The 21898-nt window shown below is 37.1% G+C and overlaps 1 protein-coding gene across 1 annotated transcript in view; it reads left to right on the forward strand.

The window, feature by feature from the left end:
* The first annotated feature begins 13306 nt into the window (after positions 1–13306).
* The window catches only part of LOC137622942 (digestive cysteine proteinase 2-like), a 9922-nt gene continuing 1330 nt past the window's right edge, over positions 13307–21898 (forward strand). Inside the window, exons 1-6 of the mRNA XM_068353529.1 lie at positions 13307–13391; positions 14712–14780; positions 17406–17558; positions 18100–18279; positions 20579–20758; positions 21894–21898. The exon at positions 21894–21898 is cut by the window's right edge and continues 161 nt beyond it. Coding sequence (XP_068209630.1) covers positions 13389–13391; positions 14712–14780; positions 17406–17558; positions 18100–18279; positions 20579–20758; positions 21894–21898 — 590 coding nt within the window. The 5' untranslated portion in view covers positions 13307–13388. The remainder of the gene's footprint in view (positions 13392–14711; positions 14781–17405; positions 17559–18099; positions 18280–20578; positions 20759–21893) is intronic.

Consider the following 21898-nt stretch of genomic DNA (forward strand, 5'->3'; position numbering starts at 1 on the left):
TGCAAAACTTTTCTAATTTCGCTCTGAAGAGGATGATTGCTACAAAGTAATTTATTTTGGAACTTCCATATTTGGAATTCCAGAACATCGACCACTTCATCTTGTATCCATGAAACAATTTCGAGGAAGCATTGAAAATTTTGCGTGCACTTAATGAGATTAATATTATTATTATTATTATTATTATTATTATTATTACTTGCTAAGCTACAACCCTAGTTGGAAAAGCAGGATGCTATAAGCCCAGGGGCCCCAACAGGGAAAATAGCACAGTGAGGAAAGGAAAAAAGAAAATTTTTTTTTTAAGAATAGCAACAACATTAAGATAAATATTTCCTATATAAACTATAAAAACTTTAACAAAACAAGAAAGAGAGAAATTAGATAGAATATATAGGCCTATATGAATACACATACACACACACACACACACACACACATATATATATATATATATATATATATATATATATATATATATATATACACACACATACATCCAGCCAAGGCCACAGGAAAAATAAAAGAAGGCGTACCGAGCGCTTTCGTGTTATTTCAACACATTTTCGAGGTACAAATAAAGATTTCCTGTAACTTCCTGTCTGATCGTCTTCACCTTCATTAAGAATGCATGGGAAATATATAACTGTTCCTTTTCTCAGAGATTAGGTGTTTCATCTTTAGTAAATTTATTCTTGATCATTTAAAGATGATCTATCTCTTCCTTGAGTATAGTTGCTTCTTCTGCTTCGAGTAATACATACATACATACATATACCAAAGGCACTTCCCCCAATTTTGGGGGGTAGCCGACATCAACAATGAAACAAAACAAAAAAGGGGACCTCTACTCTCTACGTTCCTTCAGCCTAACCAGGGTCTCAGCCGAGTTCAGCTGGTACTGCTAGGGTGCCACAGCCCAACCTCCCACATTGTCCACCACAGATGAAGCTTCATAATGCTGAATCCCCTACTGCTGCTACCTCCGCGGTCATCTAAGGCACCGGAAGAAGCAGCAGGGCCTACCGGAGTAATACCATCTTTTTAATAAATAATTCGATTCATTGTTAAATCTCATGAAGAAACTGACTTTCTTTTAATTCATTTTCTTATTTAGTCATATCCAGAATAATCTTGGTTTTAATTACCCTTAATTTTATCATCACAGTAAATATTATATTATTTCCAGTTGATTTTTTTTTTTTTATTTTCTTCAAATACTCTTATTGCAAAGTCACATTTAAGATTTTTCATCAGCTAACGAATGGTATAGGGGTAATTGCAACCTGTGCGAACAGATGACTTTTTTTTTTTTTTTTTTTTTTTAAGCTTGAAAGCTGAACAACACAGAAGCACTGAATAACATTAGTAATTATCTACAAAATTTGGATATATCTGGTTTTCCTTTTGTAAATTCTCCATAAATATTTCTATTGAATGATACCAACTCTTATGGAAACTTTACAAATGAGGTTAGACCTATGGTATTTTAAGATGAAAATGAGGCTTCTCTCTTGATGCTCTGGTTGGCAAAGAAGTTAATGACGGCTCCTAAAAAGTTTTGCTATTTATTCAATGAAATATCACTCAATCATTTTCAGTTATTGTTTGTGATGATATTTCTTTTACAAAAAATGATGTACCAGAAGTAGATTATTAATTATTATTAATTATTATTATTATCATTATTATTATTATTATTATTATTATTATTATTACTTGCTAAGTTACAATCCTAGTTGGAAAAGCAGGATGCTTTAAGCCTAGGGCCCCCAACAGGGAAAATAGCCCAGTGAGGAAAGGAAACGAGGAAAAATACTTTAAGAACAGTTACAACATTAAAATAAATATCTCCTATTTGAACTATAAAAACTTTAACAAAATAAGAGGAAGAGGAGCAGATAGAACAGTGTGCCCGAGTGTACTCTCAAGCGAGAGAACTCTAACCCAAGACACTGTGGAAGACCATGATACAGAGGGTATAGAACTACCCAAGACTGGAGAACAATGGTTTGATATTGGAGTGTCCTCCTAGAAGAGCTGCTTACCATAGCTAAAGAGTCTCTTCTACCCTTGGGTGAAGAAGAATACTCATAATCAAAATGGCGCCGATAAAAGAAATGGAGACTAGCGTATGTGTTTACATTATCACACTGATATCGGAGTTGTAACGGCTCTCCCACGTTATCAGTCCTATCCCATATCCTTCTAGACAAGGTTAACTCTATTCAGGGAAGGATAGCCGTGGTTGTGTTTAAACACGCCCCTGTTACTTACACGATATCTTTCGGGAGATTCTCTTCTTGGGTAGTAACCCCGCGATACCTCTACAAGTAGAATTCTGGGATTTACCACTTGCAGAAATATCCCAAGTAGAAAGCTGCCTAAAGGAACTTCCATCAGGACGACATGGGCGTCTCACCCAAAAATATATATATTTTTTATGTCAAAATCCCTTATATATATATATATATATATATATATATATATATATATATATATACAGTATATATATATATATATATATATATATATATATATATATATATATATATATATATATATATATACATATATATATGTGTGTATATATATATATATATATATATATATATATATATACATATATATATATATATATATATATATATATATATGTGTGTGTGTGTGTGTGTATGTGTGTGTTTGTGTGTATGTACATTAGAATTAGGCTACCTGGAATGACTCAGTTATTTATTTTTGTATTGACAGATGTGTTCATGGCCTTTATGATTATTGTGCATGTAATTATTAGTAAAATTATAAAGCTATCATTATCGAATCATGAAGGGAGATTCGGATAACGGTATTTTCTATTAGATCTGATTCATCAGGAGTTTTTGAATAAGACAGCATAGATGCCCCACAGGTAGCGAGTTAAATCTGTCTCAGGAGATTAAAGTTGACCTTTGTTTTGCGATGTATTCATCATTTTAATTATCTTAAGAGTGCGCGCTGTAATAAAATAATCAAAGGAAATTACAGAGTTTGATTAAAGAAGTCCCTCACCCGTTAAAATTAGTATAAGATGTAGGGTATTCAAATTAATTAAATTTTTCAAGGAAAAAGCAGCACGTGTAAGATATATAAATATTAAATTTACAATGACAAAGCTACTTAGAAAATGAACACCATGCACAAAAGGGAACAGCAGACTACCAGAAAACAAAACATAAGAAGTAAATACCATGTAGGATAGTGTTAAAATTGAGAACCGAAATTGAGAGTTGCTCATATACAAATACAAACCATAGTCCTTTGGTGAGGAACTTAAGTTCAGCGAGGCAAGAACAACCTTTCAATATTCAATGAGGTAACTATACCTACTGGCAGGTGACGGGGAAGCCCTGCCCAGCTTTCAGTAATTAGATGCAAAACTGGCATTTGATGTCTTCGATTTGTTTTTTTTTTAATTAAATGGATAACCTTGCAGGTACATGGTTATGTATGCGTATGCCTGCCGTTGATCACCATAATCTTTTTTTTTTTTTGCATAAAACACGACTTTTTGCTGTTTGCAGACATCCCCTCATGATATGTGCAGGTTGTGGCCTTACATACAATGTTTGTTGCTAAAAAAATATGGCCAATAATGACGCTGCAGTATCAGCATTTGTTATGCCAGATCTAGTGTTGACGAAACTTTACTACTGCCTCTCTTCTTCCAATGTTGCTTGGCTTATGGCATCGCCCCTGTGTTTCTCTGGTGCTGATCCTCTGGAGGAATTTGTGGGGGGAGGAGACCTTAGGTTGGCCATGGGGAGATTCTCAGGAAAAGCTAAAGTAATACTTTTCTCTAAGGAAAGTAATTCTCCTTGGCCTCTTCTTCAAGGGTTTTCTCCGGCTGTACAGACCAACTTGGACCTAAGGACTTTTTTGGACATTACTGAAAAGTGATTGAAAGTGTTGGCTGCTGCCAGGATCTCTGAAGTTTCTCCTGATGTGCCTATCCTATCTCCTGCCACACATATGAAGGCATTGAAGTGAGGCTCCTGAGGCCTCTTCTTCTGTAGAAGCATTCTTGTTGGACCTCACTTCTACTCTGAAGAAGGCTGGTAAGATGAAGAAGAAGCGGTCCTCTCACTCTTCTATTTCTTCTTCCTCCTCTGCATCATCTTTGTCAGATTCTTCAGATCCTGTTTCTTTTAAGAAGAAGAAGAAGAAGAAGAAGAAGAAGAAGAAGAAGAAGAAGAAGAAGAAGAAGAAGAAGAAGAAATCATTGAAGTATTCCAGGAAGATCAACCAACGAAAGTTGAGTGAGACTCCGACCGATCTCACCTCAATTACATGTGAGAACGGCCATGCGGTGCCGAGCACTGATCCAGACAGGGAAAGTGTTTCAGGACATGGTACTTGGGTTTAAGCTCTTGTCACCGGTGTTCAGTCTGATACTAGATCAACCATGTGCACTGTCTTACAGGATGTAAGGCAATACCCTTCACTCCTTTCTCCTGGATGCTTCAGGTATAGATTGGTTCCAGATACATAGGTTCTGAATGGAGAGATTGGCTTGTGGTGGGATTCCATACCAGGGCTGAAAGGAACCAGGGATTGGTCTCCTCGCTTTCATGAGTAATGATGCATTCCCTCATATGAACATGACTGGAAATATGATCCTCCGTCTCCTCGGGATCAGTATACTTGAGATCAGTCACTTTATGATTTGTTGCACCAAGATCAGTCTTATGACCTGTCTCCTTGTGATTGGTTACTGTGTGATTGTTTACCTCATGATTGGTTACCTTAGGATCATTCTCTTTGTGACTCCAAGGTCACAAAAAAGTTCCATAGACTCGCATTGTAAGGAATAAGATCATCTGTCACTTACTCTTTCCCCGCATGACTAGTGAATACCCTGGAAATTGCCTATGCTCATGTGCTACTTGGAACAAGAATAGATAACCCTCAGGATTGTTCTCAGAGCTCCTATGAGCAGTGAGATTTCATTACACATGCGCCATCACCAACAAGGACTTCACTACAGGGTGACCTGTACATAAGTGACTTGCCTGCATGTTGCCCGATACTGTGTGCATTAGCACATATCACAGAGACCACAGAATATGTATTTCGTCAGTCTCTGGGGTTATAAGTGTCAAAAGCACTTCTGTTTCCAAAGGGGAGGCAAATCTTCGAGGTACACTCCTGGTTCTATTCTCAGTCTGGATCCCGCTTACTCTGTGAGGAAAGAACGGTATCCCAAGGTGATTGTTGAGACATCCTCCCTTGCGTAGGAAAAAAATTCTCTGGTTTTGACCACTCCAATGACTTTCGGCTTTGGTCTTGTGCTTTTGGAGGTAAAGAATCCTGAGACCATATGTTCATTTGTCGATGTTCCTGTACCCAGTCGTGAGTACAATGAACTTGGGGAGCCTACCGTGGCTCTTATGAGAGTAGGATCTATGGCTACCTACAAGGCTCTATGATTTCACTGAAGTTTTCATGGTCAGAACTTGATCACATGGCTTTGGAAAGAATTAATTCATAGATCTCTTGGCCTGAGAATTCTCTAAGGTTTAGCAGGTCGAGTAAGATCCGGCCTTATGCACTTTCTCAGCAAAGGAGATTCCAGGTACCTGATGGTGTGAGCTTGTTTCTGTGTCTATAGTGAGATTGCTTCTGGAGAGTCTCAAGACTGAGGGGACAGTCTTTCAAGTCCTAGAGTCTGTTGCAATGGAAACGTCTTCTATGACCATATTCCAGGGGGCTTCTTGGATTGACCGGTGGTCCAGTACAGTAGGCTACCTCGTGAAGTACACAAAGTTAGTTCTGTTAGGTGCAAAGGAGGTGACTTTCATGGTATGCAAGGCCGCTAACCAATGGGTTTTGATAGCCTATCAGAAATGCTGTGTCTCACAATCTGTTGGATGAGAGCTCAAACCCCGCTCAAGCTTGAAAGTTTCCAGCGTAAGGAGCCTCACTGTCCTTGTCAGCTAGGGGTGGTGGGTTTGGGGTAGCCTATATGTCTACCTGCTGAGTCATCAGCAGCCATAGCCTGGCCCTACCCGGTTTTAGATTGAAGAAAAGGGTATTGGGAGCTGATCCCATTTATCTATAGTTGGTCTCTAGGACACTATATTGTCCATTGCCTCTGTCAGTCATAAGTAACCTTTAAAACTTTAAACCTTTAAATTAGGTCCTGAAGAGGAGGGATGGAGTTGTTTCCTGATTCTCTAGGCATGTTAGACAGGTCGTAAGGTCGACGTTGATGAACGTCATGGTGTTGGATGATATCTAAGCCTCTTTCATGATAAGGCCATAGAAGCAACGGTGGAAAAGTGAAGGAAGACTAACTATGGCTCCTTCATCAACCGTGGAGGCACCTTGGGTGAGCCGATCAATCTCTGCAACGCCATCAAGATCGAATTTTAACAAAGATCTGTATAGCTGCCTCTAAGGACTGATTGGGACCTCCAGTTGCTTTTTCCTCCAAGAAAGGCTCAGGAGGGATGGTACAGGTAAGGAGGGAGGAAAGCTGCTGCTAATGGGGAGATGTCTGTCCAGCCATTGGGCAATGTTGATGCATCCAAGGAGGGGTGGGTGCATACCCAAGGGACTAGATTGTTTCAGGAGTATGGTCCCTAGAGGATAGCCACCTCTATATCAACCTGTAGGAAATGTGAGCAGTGTTTATATTCCTACAAACTTTCCAATAGGCTTATATACGGCACTCGGTTGTGCTGATGAGTAACATTATTACTCTTGTTGTACCGTACATCAACAAGCAGGAAGGGACTCTCTCATACAGTCTTTGTGATTTAACAGAGCAGTTTGTGAGTTAACAGAGCAGGTGCACATCTGGGCAGCAGGCAATGCTATAAAGCTATTACTTAGATTCATTCTAGGAAGGATGAATGTTCTAGCAGACACACTCAGTTGACAGTGACAGGTCCCTACATCCTAATCACAAAGAAAGACTTCTTGTCCTCTGGAGATCACCGACAATCATCCTATTCATCTTGTGGCTGAACAGGAAATTCCCGGTGGTCTGCTTGCCCTTTCTGGATCTACACAGCATATAAGAATGTTTTTCAACACCCTTGGGATGATCTACAGTATGTGAGTACAGTTCCCTCCCTTCTGGTTGATTTGAAAATTAATCAACAGAGTATTGACGACATGGGGTCTCAGGATGACCCTGGTGACTCCCTGGTGGCTGCATGGCAAAGGGTCTCCAGATCTGTTGATGTTCTTTATCGAGATGCCAAGAGAACTACCCTGATGGCCCAATCTACTTTGTCAGCCCCACCTTCCGATTGACTATCACTCGGTGGAGTCTCATGCAGTTCACTAATGTGGACTATGCAGAATCGCCTCTGATCAAAAGGCTTTTCACGAGTTACTTACTATACAGGAGATGTCTAGGTACCTGTGAAGGTCTTTTGCAGCCATCTACCACGGGGTCAATGGATAGAATGTAATCAAACCCCTTGTCTATATACCTAAAAATACATTCAGACAACATATCCCTCACAGCGATATAGGTTTTCCTGTGAACAAATGCCATTCATCCCTGGCACAGGCCCAACCTAACACATGTGGTATCTCTATGCAGAGAAAGATAGGAGGTTGTCTAGAGTTATCACATTTGCTCCCGTACAGGATCTGGGGCTCTGAAGATTTCTGTGAAGGTTGAACCAGCTATTAACTTGTCTCATTGGGACTTCCTCCCTCCCAAGGAAGAGTCTGCAATTAAAGGATGATGGTTTGTATTCACGTAGGAACATAGGAACAAATTCTGAATTTTAAAAGTAATTTGCATTTTCCCTAACTAAACAAACTTGATTCCTTTCAATGACATTTCCCTTCATAGCCAACCGGTAAGTCCCTGCTGGCCTAACAGGTGGATGGGGCTTTCCTGTCACCTGCTGTTAGTTGTAATCTCTTTGTTAAATTTTATCAGTTATTCTAACTTCCTTAAAGTCATACTTCCATTAAAAAAATGAGATTTGCATTGTTAGAAAAATACAAATTACATTTAAATCTTATGATTTTTAAACAATTGCCTTTCAAGAAATCTGTTCATATTGTTTCTCTTTTTATGTATTCACAGAAGTTTTGTTGTATCTAAAATGCATTTTCAAGTCCATTGACCTTGAGGAGATGTGATAAAGCACGAAATCACTCGCTTCGTTCTTCATCAACTTTTCCCTCCTCCCTGTTGTCATCTTGAGACATCATAAGTTTCAGGAATTTGCTGTATATATATATATATATATATATATATATATATATATATATATATATATATATATGTATATATATATATATATATATATATATATATATATATATATATAATGTTTTTTTTTTTTTACCCAGCATTATCCCTACATTAAGGGGTCGGTTGCCAGATGTGCTCTCTCCAATGCCTTCTATCAAAGCAATCTCTTTCAACAAACCTCTGCTTTCCTTACCATCCTTCACCTTATCTCGCCATCTAATAATACTTTGTCTTCCTCTTGATCTCCTTCCATAATAAGTTCCTCCCAAGCTATCCTCATTATCTCCTCGCCATCCATCCTAAACACGTGCCCACACTATCTCAGTCGGGATACTCTTATTATCTATGTAATCTTTACTATATCTGCCATTTTTCTTATTTCATAATTTTCTATTTTATTTCAAGCAATGATATACCCATTATCTGTTCTCTCAAGCTTTGCTTCCTTTTTTTCATATCAAATCGAAAATTTCCGATCCATAAATTAACACTGGTCTTACTATTGTGCTATAGATCTTGACTTTTAACTTGATTGGCAGTTTCTCGTCACACACCACTCCTGCTGCTCTCCTCTACGTCCCCCATGCTGCTTTTATTATATTCTCAATTTTAGTCTCACATCCTCCCTGCTGACTTATAGTAGATTCCAAGTATCTAAATTGTTGTACCTGTTTTATAACTGGGCCTCCACTTTCATGTATGGCTATCCTGTCACTATCTTTCTCGCTGTTCATCGTAACTTTAGTCTTATCTACATTTACTCTCAAGCCAGACCTTTCCAAAGACCCTTGCCATTCTAAAACCCTTCTCTGTAATTCTTCCTCATTTTCAGCAGTAATCACCAAATCATCTGCATATAGCAACTCCCACATCTCTTCATTTCTGATCTCTTCACTTAACACATCCAAGACCATCACAAATAAAAATGGGCTTCATGCTGACCCCTGGTGTAATCCAACACTAACTTCGAAGGTTTCTGTGTCTCCAACAGCTGTTATTACTTTTGTCCTTGCTCTTTTGCATATCATGTCTACCATTCTAACCAGCTTCTCCGGGATTTTCCTCTTCCTCAAGCACCAAAACATCACTGCTCTTTGTATTCTATCATAAGACTTCTCTAAATCTACAAAAGCACGGACGAGCTTCCGGTTTCCCTCTAGTCTCTTTTTCCTTAATTGCCTACTATAAAGATGGCATACACAGTCCCTCTCCCCCTCATGAATTCATACATACGTTTCTCAATCTTTAGAATCTCTCTCAATCTCTCATCTAGCACCTTATCAAAAATTTTTAAACCATATTTTATTAATTTAATTCCCCCGTAGTTACCACATTCCTTGATATCACCTTTTTTGCTTAAATATAGGTACTATTAGACTCTCCTCCAAGTCATTAGGCATTATTTCCTCTTCTCATGTTGCTCTTAATGAATCCAGCATCCATTCTTCTCCCTCTGTAGCTAGTATCTTAACCATTTCAATTTAAAACTGATGGACCTGGTGCTTTGTCATTTTTCATTCTACTCAATCGCTGGCCCCTCCACCAATTATGTTTCTCTCAGTTCCTCCCTCTCATTTTGAGTATTCAATAGTTACTCAAAATATTTTCTCCATCTTCTCTTAAAGTCATTATACATATGCAATATATTTTCCTCTCTAACCCTGATGACTACCAGCTCCCCCAAATCCTTTTTTTAACTATTCCTCAAGTTTAAAATCTTACAGAAATCCTTTTTCTTCTGTCCTTGTTCCTAACCTTTTATTTAAGTGCTCTTCCGATCTTCCAATAGCTATACGTACTTTCCTCGAATCTTTTCCCTCTTCTCTGTAACGTTCCTCTGCTCTAGTTTTCAGTCCTTAAATGCCTTTGATTTTATTTTAGCTGAATCTAGCACCCTTCTGTCCCACCACTACTTTTCTCATTTTGACACACCATATCCGTTGGTTCCTTTCACTAATTCCTCCGTTTCCCCTACACATTTTTTTCACATCCACCCAGATATATTTTACTAAGAATTCAACCTTTCCAGTCATATCTCTCTCTCTCTCTCTCTCTCTCTCTCTCTCTCTCTCTCTCTCTCTCTCTCTCTCTCTCTCTCTCTCTCTCTCATAATCCTCCTAAATGACTCACACTTTTCTCCTTTAAGGTCCAAATCTCGATATAAGCTCTCCTTTCTCTCGTTTCCTTAATTTTCTCTCTCTCATTTTAAAAGCCATCACTACCAGCTTATATTGTTTTACTCACGCTTCCCCTAAAATCACTTTACAGTTCATCAGAAATTTTTATCTGCTTTTCTAAGCGATATGTAATATATTTGGCTTTCCACTCCTCCATTTCCATAGGTTATCAGATGCTTATCCAGCTTCTGAAACCAGGTGTTCATACGTGCTAATTCAACGCTCTGAGCCATCTCTAGTATACACTCCCGATCCTCATTTCTAATTCCAAACTCATGGCCTCCATGTACATCCTCATTTCCACCCCTTCTCTTCTTACCCAGTCTGCCATTCATGTCTGCTCCTATGATTAGCTTCTCCTATTTCGCTGTTCTAATAGTTACCTCAAACTCTTGTCTAAATAATTATTTTTCTTGTTCTTGATAACCCATATGACGGACAAAAACGATAACCTGTCCCTTGCCTCTAATCTGACTAGCAACCTTTGAAAATGAAATAAATAAAATTTAATTAAAGGTTTTAAAGGTTTAAAGGTAGCTCATGAATGGCAGAGGCAAGGGACAGTGACATTGCCCTAGCAATCAGGACAATGCCCTAGAGACTGACCATATATTATATGATCAGCGCCAAAGCCTCCTCTCCACCCAAGCTAGGACCAGGGAGAGCCAGGCGGTGGCTGCTGATGACTCAGCAGATAGACCTATAGGCTCCCCCAAAACCCCCAACCTTAGCTCACAAGGATGGTAAGGTTGCAGACACTAATGGCACTAACGAGTCTGAGCGGGACTCGAACCCCCGACTGGGAAACACCAGGCAGAGACGTTACCAATCAGGCCACAGCAACCCATTGATATTGATTTAGTAAACAAGGAAAATGCAATAACGCTGTTTGAACATACCTACCGAATTTCCCAAGATTTGAGGAAAAAGTTGATATAAAAGGGATGAATACTATATCAGTATCAGACATGTCACCTTTAATGGAAACATTTCCAGAACCTTACAACGCAATTTTTTACAAGCAAAACAAGATTAATTTCAAACAATGAATCACTTCCTTGTCTTTTTTTTTTTTTTTGAAGTTGTGAAAACCTGTTTGGATTAAACTCGTATACTACTCTGTTAGAAAAAAAAAACGTAATTTTTATCGGAAATTCCCCGTAGAAATATACTGTTCATAACCGTATTCCAGTAAAGAACAGACGACCGTAATCTTACCTTACTTTATTATCATATACAGTAAGAGTTGGTGACCGTAATATTCCTCTTTTACATCAATATAACCGTTCTTAAAACGGTAAAAATCCTGGGATAAATTTTGCCAGATTTTTAGGAGTGTAGATTGATTCTCTTTTTAATATTATGCTTCTAATGAACGTTAGAGTGTTGCAATAAGTGAAGATTAAATTCCTGTCAACTTAAGAATCAACCGAGAAGTCTATAAATGCAATTCATCCTATAATTCAAAAGATTGAAAGACTGTGATCTGTATAATATTTTGTAAGAGACATTTTTTTGGATATTATTATTATTATTATTATTATTATTATTATTATTATTATTATTATTATTATTATTATTATTAACTGTTAAGCTACAATCCTAGTTGGAAAAGCAGGATGCTATAAGCCCAGAGGCTCCAACAAGGAAAATAGCCCAGTGAGGAAAGGAAAAAAGGAAAATAGAATATTTTAAGAGTAACAACAGTAAAATAAATATCTCCTATATAAACTATAAAAGCTTTAACAAATAGAAACATTCTCTAATATTAATAGTTCCATCTTCAACAGCAGCATAATTTCTTGTATGTTCATGAAAGGTAGGAGCAAGACTCAAGTCCATAAGCTTTTAACATTGCAAATGATTTTTAAGGCCTAGTGCATTTAATCTATCAGTTTATTTGGTATTTCAAGTGCTTCCTAGCATTAGATACTAAAACATGCTTACTAGACATTCTTATGAGGAGGCTAAAAAGTGTTGGTGATAAAGAGAAAACATTATTCAAAAGTGACATAAGTGAAAACGATTCAATGAAGAGCAAAAACGTCATATTGGAAAGAAGAATTATACTACATGTCAATTACCTCACAATATGTAACGAGCAAATTACTTGAAGTTAGTATATCTACTGCATATATTTCATATTTCTTTTATTAGTATATCGTAAGTATTTCTGTTACAAATTGTTTGTAGAGAAGAAGTTTCAAGTTTCAATCTAAGTCATGGTCATGAGATTATTAAATTGGTTGGTGAACTATATTTAGGTGGATACTAAGAAAACTGATTTCATTTAGCAAATTAAACTTAGTCTTTGTTTAAGAATCAATTCAAACATTAATAAAGTTGAATAATAAGACATAAATTTAGATACAAAGCCATACTCAGCACTTGTATAGCTAGCATTTGAAACGTACAGAATTAGTCCACCTTAAGACCGAACATTTAGGTACACATAAATCATCGAGCGAACAGAATTATCATTTAACAACACTGAAATAGTCTAAAGATGTCCTTGGCCAAAGTAACGATTTGTCAGCAGGTGAAAGTTCCCAAGGACTTTGCTCACTCTGTCCCTTAGACCTTGTTCAGAACCCAGGTGGTTTTTCCTTATTGGTGTAAACAAGTTCCTTATCAGAGGAGCTTATCTTTGTAGTTAGATAAGACCCACAAACTGCCTGAGTAAGGTATATCATAGTATTTATTACTATTATTGTTAACATTGGAAAGGATATTACGGCAGGAAAGACACACAAAAAAGGAAAAATAAAGGACCTTTTAAAAGGAAATGGTCACATTATCGAAGGAATAAAATCAGGTATTCTGTGTCCTTAGATTACGTGAGCTAGACCAATAGAGAAGAGGTTGTTTGTCCATCTTGCAATCCCGTTCAACCACGTGGAATCTTCTATTTGTTTCTGGACAGTTTTCATCATCAATATATTTTTCGAATGGTGAGTATACATGTGTAATGCTAATAATTTTAATAATAATAATGATAATAGAGATAATAATCTTTATCAGTATCATTGTTATTATTGTTGTATCGCGGTAAACCAGCCCCTTTCAAACATGTTGAATTGAACAAAATTGTAGCCTCGGTGGACTTTATATAAGGAAAACTTTCTCTATTTTCCTGATTATTTTATTCTCGCTACTACTTCTTTACAAAAGCGGGGCCCCTAAATTCATACATCAATATGGTGATTTTGTGGAATGTCACGATATTTTCTCTACATTGTATAAAAACTCTAAAAACTCTAGAAGATTCTCGGGTAAATTCTACGCATATATTGTAAATTCGCTGGATAGTTCTGGTCTGGGTTTATCTTTATGCTTTCATACTGTCTTCGGTGGTCTTTTATTGCAGCAACATTTCTAAAAGTGTTCCTCTACATATTCCAGGCAGGGAATGGTGTGCCCATTGGCTTTTTCTACAACAAAATTTTTCATTTTCTATTGGTTAGAAGCTGGCTGCCAAATATTCTTGTTGACTGAGGCATACAGCTTGGCAATCAGTTCCTTCCACACAGATCACTTGCTTGAAAGATTTCTTGGTTTCAGCTAGTATTTTAGTTATCACTATTAATATTTTCTTAGCTTTTTGCGTTCCTGGCTGGGTAGCCAGGCTTCTTCTACGCCAACTCATCTACAGAGATCTGAGAGTAATCTCAAGCTTCTCGCGTCAACGGCTTTGCCAGTGATGCCAGTGTTCCTAATTATTTAATCTATGCTGACAGGTGATCAGGGACTTGACGTCCATCGATGCAATATCACCACTGCCAAAAATAAATCTTTAAATGTTTCTAAAAAAAAAAAATCAGTTGGTAATGAAATAGTTAACTAGTTAGACATTTAAGACATCAGCAGGGTGGTTAACTGCTTTACCCGCACCTGTCTGATGACTGGGCGAAGAGGATTTCCTTCCTTATAGATCTTGACCCCTACACAGTTATCCAAGGTCAAGGTCTCCTGCAGATGTTGGAAGATGGGTAGCATTGATGGCGACGATGACAGTATCATCATTATTAACCTTGTAATTACCATTACTGATATCATTACACAAACATTTCAAACATATCTGGTTTGCGTTCCATCTATTTATGAATGAGTTTGTGTGTATATGCTCATTCAGTTTTCAGCTGGTCTCTATACGTAATACATATTCATGTTGATTTATTAATTCTAATTTACGTTTCAGGAAATATTCACTCTTTTGATTTCCAAGACCAATTCTAGAGTTTCTGATCCATACATCTTGCATCCTTTGTCAGATGTACCTGCTGCATCTTCTCTGCTATCTCGCCGTTTCATCGGCAGCCGATATATGGGAAAATTTCAAGGTAAGTTGGGAGATATCTTGTATCAAATCATTCTTGAGAGAGAGAGAGAGAGAGAGAGAGAGAGAGAGAGAGAGAGAGAGAGAGAGAGAGAGAGAGAGAGAGAGAGAGAGAGAGAGACTTTTCACTTATATGGGAAAATCTTAAAGGTATTCGGGAAACAATATACAAAAGAGAGAGAGAGAGAGAGAGAGAGAGAGAGAGAGAGAGAGAGAGAGAGAGAGAGAGAGAGAGAGAGAGAGAGAGAGAGAGAGACTTTTCACTTATATGGGAAAATCTTAAAGGTATTCGGGAAACAATATACAAAAAGAGAGAGAGAGAGAGAGAGAGAGAGAGAGAGAGAGAGAGAGAGAGAGAGAGAGAGAGAGAGAGAGAGAGACTTTTCACTTATATGGAAAATCTTAAAGGAATTCGGGAAACAATATACAAAAAAAAGAGAGAGAGAGAGAGAGAGAGAGAGAGAGAGAGAGAGAGAGAGAGAGAGAGAGAGAGAGAGACTTTTCATTTATATGGGAAAATCTTAAAGGAACTCGGGAAACAATACAAAAAACTTTTATTTTTTCTAAAATCATTCATTGATTTTTCCTTCACGTAAATCACTGCGTAGCTTACAATATTTTGTACTTATGTATCTCTTGTAAGCACTAACCTTATCTTATGTAGCTAATTATTCTTTTATTCATGGCATTTAATATTTGTTTTTATTAGACAATACCGAAGTCAAATTTCCCTAGGAAATTGGTATTTTATCGAAGATATGTGCTATAACGCAAAATATGTTAACTCAAAATGGTTCTCAGGCCCCGTTGGGACAGCTAACACCAGATTCCTAGGGTCTGTTGCACGGCTTGATACTGACAGATAGTTAGGGTTGTGTTGGCCGATGTGGTAACGTCCCTGACTGGTGAACGTCAGACTGGGGTTCGAGTCCCGCTCAAACTCGGTAGTTTCTTTAGTCGCTGCAACCTCACCATCCTTGTGAGCTAAGGATGGGGTGCTTGGGGGAGCCTATAGGTCTATCTGCTGAGTCATCAGCAGCCATTGCCGTGCCCTCATTGGTTCCAGCTTGGGTGGAGAGGGGGCTTTGGCGCTGATCATATGTATATATGGTAAGTCTCTAGGGTATTGTCCTGCTCGATAGGGTAATATCACTGTCCTTTGCCTATGTCATTCATGAGCAATCTTTAAACCTTTAAAACCTTTAAACTCGAGGGGCTATGACTTTTGACTTTAACGGATCAAATGCACCGTTTCTTACCTTTACTGAAAAAGCGACTAAATCTTCATGACCAAAGCATAATAATTTTACATAGTGTAGCTTAACACGTCCCGAAAATACAATGTCTATTTTACACAGATCTAATGGAAATTGGAAATTATATTTTGGTTTCCTATTTAGTGAAGGTTTTCTTCTCATATATCTAAGAGGAGTTTTATCCCCTTAATGATTTTGTCTTAGCTTATTAAAGATATCAAAGAATCAGCTGTTATATAGGAAGATAAAGATGTTGTAATATTACATATATTACATAGCCCCTTTAAGATAAGTATGAATTCCAATTGGATAGAGTTAATCACACCCTAAGATTTCTAGCGATGTTTTTTGTGTCATTTCGATTAAAGGACACTCCGAAATCAAACCATTGTTCTCTAGTCTTGGGTAGTGCCACAACCTCTGTACCATGGTCTTCCACTGTCTTAGCTTAGAGTTCTTCTGCTTGATAGTACAGTCGGGCACTCTATTTTATCTTATTCCTCTTCCTCTTGTTTTGCTAAAGTTTTTATAGTTTATTTAGGAAATAATTATTTTAATGATGTTACTGCTCTTAAAATACTTTATTTTTTCCTTATTCTTTTTTCTACTGGGCTATTTTCCCTGTTGGAGCCCCTGAACTTATAGCATCCTTTTTTTCTAACTAGGTTTGTAGCTTAGCAAGTAATAATAATAATAATAATAATAATAATAATAATAATAATAATAATAATAATAATAATAATAATAATAATAATAATAATAATAATAGTGTATAGAAATATCAACTTTCGACTTCACTATTGTTTAGATAATATAATCTTGCGTGAGGGTACACTCGAGCACACTGTTCTATCTAGTTTCTCTTCCTCTTGTTTTGTTAAAGTTTTTATAGCTTATAATATAGAACATATTTATTTTGATGTTATTACTATTCTTTAAATTTTTTATTTTTCCGTGTTTCCTTTCCTCACTGGGCTATTTTCTCTGTTGGGGCCCCTGGGCTTATAGCATCCTGCTCTTCCAACTAGGGTTGTTGCTTAGCATTTAATAGTAATAATAATAATAATAATAATAATAATAATAATAATAATAATAATAATAATGCGAAATGAGGACGGTAATTTTATTTACGCGAACCGGCATAACTAAAATGAAGGGAGCCACCCATAAAGAAAACACACAATGTGTTACTGAAGTAAATCAACGAGGCTGCGTTGTCATGAATGTTTTATTTCTCCTCTGACTTCCATGATCGGGCTTACATGTCATGAATAATTCCGTGGGACTCTTTTTGAATAAATTTACATACACCTGTGTGATTGTATAATTTATCGTATATGAACACGTATTATTACGTTTCTATGTCTTTTTAGGTATCCCACGGCAAATCCTACACCAGTTTCGAAGAGGATTTACACAGAAAGAATATTTTTGAGCAGAATCTGAAATATGTGGAGGAACACAACGAACGCTTCAGAGAGGGACTCGTGACCTTTGATCTTAAAATGAATAAATTTGGAGACATGGTAAGGAGCGAGACATTGAAGGTATTGTCTGGTGAACTAATTTGCTTGGTTCTTTTAGAATGCTACACGGAATAGATTTAAAAGGATAAGTAGAATTGAAATCACACATTCCATTACATATGGATGTTATACTTACTCTATTTTTCTTTTGCAGAAATAGAATACCAAAAGATAGTTAAAAAAAACGTATTCGTGGGAATTCTAAGACGAAAAAATATATGAATTTTATAGCATGTAATCATAGTTACATGAAATTAAAATGTCCCTTTTTGTGTGCCATTTCTCCAGTAAAATTAATTTATGTTAAACTATGGTAACTATTTCGTCAGGGTGCGAGGGGAGAAGTCCTCGTGTAAGGTAAATTCATCCTCTGGGTTAACTTCAGTAAAAAAAGATTATTAAAACGGTGTTATTAAATACTATTTTGATTAGGATGGATTGGGCTATTATGCCATTGTTAGAGTAAGTGTGATTATATCAGATCACTGAATCATTTTTTGAAAATGTAAACTCCAATTTTCTTCTTCTTTACATTAATAAGACGTCGGAGGAGTTTGTTGCACTGATGACCAGACCCATTGGAGTAAACAAAGTTGCACGGAGAAGCTTCGTTCATTCTCCTGGTGTAGAAATGGCTGAAAACGTGGACTGGCGATCTAAGGGAGCAGTGACCCCTGTCAAGGACCAAGGAATGGTTGCCCAAAGTGGGTGCTATTCGGCTGTAAGTGTGTAACTAGCAGTGGTATATCAAGACTCAAAGGCAATGTTTAAGGGCTCCCACACCTGGTCCAAATTTCATTGGACCGTGGCTGCTACTGTTTCGTGGTGTAACGAAAAAGTGGAGCGGGATGCTGTGAACACCCCACCATTAAAAATTGGCTCGTGTGGAGACATGCGTTCGACACATGCGTTTAATTTTGCGCCACTAAACAGTGACAGTCCACTGAAAAGTGTTCCGTGTGTGGTCAGCCTTGTAGTCTACTTTTGAAGATAACCTTACCCTAACCATCCACCCGTTGAGATACTACCTCTAGAGAGTTATTGGGTCCTCAGACTGGCCAGATAGTACTACATTGGATCTCTCTCTAGTTACAAGGTTCATTTATCCTTTGCTTACACTTACACCGAATAGACTGGCCTACTCTTCACATATTCTCCTCTTTCCTCATACACCTGACAACGCAAATATAACCTAAAAATTCTTCTTAGCTACTGCAATGTAACTATTCAATGGCTTTTTTTTCCACTTGGCAAGGGTAGAAGAGACTCTTTAACTATGGAAAGCAGCTCTTGATCGAGAAGAACACTACAAAATCAACCATTGTTCTCTATTCTTGGGTAGTGCCATAGCCCCTGTACCATGGTCGTCCGGTGTTTTGGGTTAGAGTTCTCTTGCTAGAGGGTACACTTGGGCACATTATCCTATCTTTTTCCTTATTTCAGTTCTCACTGGGCTATTTTCCCTGTTGGGCCCCTTGGGCTTAGAACATCTTGCTTTTACAACTTGCGATGTAGCTTAGCTATATTATTATTATTATTATTATATAATAATAATAATAGTAATAATAATAATAATAATAATAATAATAATAATAATAATAATAATAATAATAATATCATTTGTTCTAAGTAATTCCTGATGCTTGTATGATTTTATTTCTTATTTATATATTGGTAGGTAGGCCCATAGAGTTTTAGGTAGGCCCACCTGTCATCCTCCATTACTTCATTATTATTATTATTATTATTATTATTATTATTATTATTATTATTATTATTACTAAAAGCTAAGCTATAACCCTAGTTGGAAAAACAAAATGGTATAATCCCAAAGGCTCCAAAAGGGAAAAATAGCCCATGGAGGAATGGAGACAAGGAAATGAATAAACTACATGAGACGTAATAAACAATCAAAATAAAATATTTCAAGAATAGTAACATCGTTAAATTAGATCTTCCATATACTGTATAAACTATAAAAATTAAAAAAAAAAACAAGAGGAAGATAATTGAGATAGAATAGTGTGCCCTAGTGTACTCTTAAGCGAGAGAACTCTAATTCAAGACAGTGGAAGGTCATTGTACAGAAGTTATGGCACTACCCAAGACTAGAGAACAATGGTTTGATTTTGGCGTGTCTCTCTCCTAGAAGAGCTGCTAAATATAGTCAAAGAGCCTTCTACCCTTACCAAGAGGAAAGTGGCCACTGAACAATTACAGTGCAGTAGTTAACCCCTTGAGCGAAAAAGAATTGTTTGGTAATCCTAAGTGTTGTCAGGTGAATGAGAACAGAGGAGAATGTGGAAAGAATAGGCGAGACTATTCGGTGTGTGTGTGTGTGTGTGTGTGTGTGTGTAGACAAAAAAAAAATGAGCCGTAACCAGAGAGAGGGATCCAATGTAGAGTCTGGCCAGTAATAGGGCCCAACAACTCTCTTGTGGTAGTATCTCAACGGGTGGCTGGTGCCCTGTCGAACCTACTACCTAGTGTTCAGCTTCTAAAGTTGAAAAATTATTTCAATTATCCTCTTTTCTTTCCATGAAAGATTGACAATAGAAAACTTATGATTCTTAAACACCAGTGATTAGCTTCGAAATATAATTTCCTCTTTGTTCCTTAAAACTAATGGTTTAGTTCAGCTTTCATTATAGGTCATCCTTCTAGAAATAATTTGATCTATAAGCAAGTATTTTAGTGCTCACTTCGAATCTAGGGAGAACTATAGTCCATTTCTTTTAGCGAGGCATATTTGCACCGACTCGCAGGGATGCCCTTTTAGCTCGGAAAAGTTTCCTGATCGCTGATTGGTTGGACAAGATAATTTTAACCAATTAGCGATCCGGAAACTTTTCCGAGCTAAAAGGGCACCGCAGCGAGTCGGTGCAAATATGCCTCGCTAAAAGAAATGGACTATAGTTTTTTTACTAACTAGTGATCTAAACACCACCTTTTACAAATCACCCATCAGGAAATCATTTGGTTCTTCCAAACTTTTGACCTGATTTCATTTTTGATCTCAGGTGGCCGCTCTGGAAGGCATTTGGTTCTTGAAAACGGGAGACTTATTCGACTTGTCGGAACAGCAGTTGAATGATTGTGTTCCTCCCGGTGAAGATAATATATATATGTACGTAGAAGCAGCTTACGATTACATCAAAGAAGCAGGAGGCATAGACAGTGAAGAGACATATGGAAAGAAGGTAAGTCTCTCTCTCGCTCTCTCTCTCTCCATACCCCATACACATACACACTAACATACCTCTCTCTCTCTCTCCATACCTCATACACATACCCACTAACATACCTCTCTATCTCTCTCTCTCTCTCTCTCTCTCTCTCTCTCTCTCTCTCTCTCTCTCTCTCTCTCTCCATACACATACACACTAACATACCTCTCTCTCTCTCTCTCCATACCCCATACACATACACACTAACATACCTCTCTCTCTCTCTCCATACCCCATACACATACACACTAACATACCCCTCTCTCTCTCTCTCTCTCTCTCTCTCTCTCTCTCTCTCTCTCTCTCTTTATATATATATATATATATATATATATATGTATTTATATATCCATATATATATGTGTATATATATATATATATATATATATATATATGTATATATACGGTATGCATAAATTGACATATCAAGATTTCCCTTTTGTAGACTGGAAGTGGCTCCAGAAAACGTTACCCTTTCAATTATATGATATATTTTGAAATGCGTTAGCTGTTCCAATGTTTTTCTCCATCCCAAAAGAATAGTGCGACCTTTGCGAGATCCTTGGCTATTGCAGCGATACCAGATTGAAGGGTAATAGCTGGTAATAAAACTTTGTCTACTTCAGAACACATTCCAAGTTTGCCTGCCGTTGTCCATTTTCATAATAATTCTTTCTATTATATTTATTGTCTTCTCTTTGGAACTATAGGTAAAATTCAGCTGGAATAGTATGGTCATATTCAACAAACATACAGAATATGGGAATACATGTTTATTTGTAACGATTTTCTTGGAATTATGATTTTTATACCGTATTTAAAGAATTTTGCCTTAAAAAAAGAAAAATACCAAAATGAAGTTGTTTATTTGTAAGCTAGATTTGAATGAGGGTACATTCAGGCACACTATTTTATTCGTTTCCTTATATCCTTACCTTGCTAGGCTATTTTTCCTATTGGAGCTCTCAGGATTATAGCATCCTGTTTTTCCAATTAGGGTTGTAGCTTAGCAAGTAATAATAATCATGAAAAAATACTCACATCACCATCGCTTCATATATCTTGCATTTCACATTGTTGTTGTTTTTTTTTTTTTTTTTTTTTTCAGACAAA

Source organism: Palaemon carinicauda, chromosome 30, assembly GCF_036898095.1.
Source record: "Palaemon carinicauda isolate YSFRI2023 chromosome 30, ASM3689809v2, whole genome shotgun sequence".
Taxonomy (NCBI): Eukaryota; Metazoa; Arthropoda; class Malacostraca; order Decapoda; family Palaemonidae; genus Palaemon; species Palaemon carinicauda.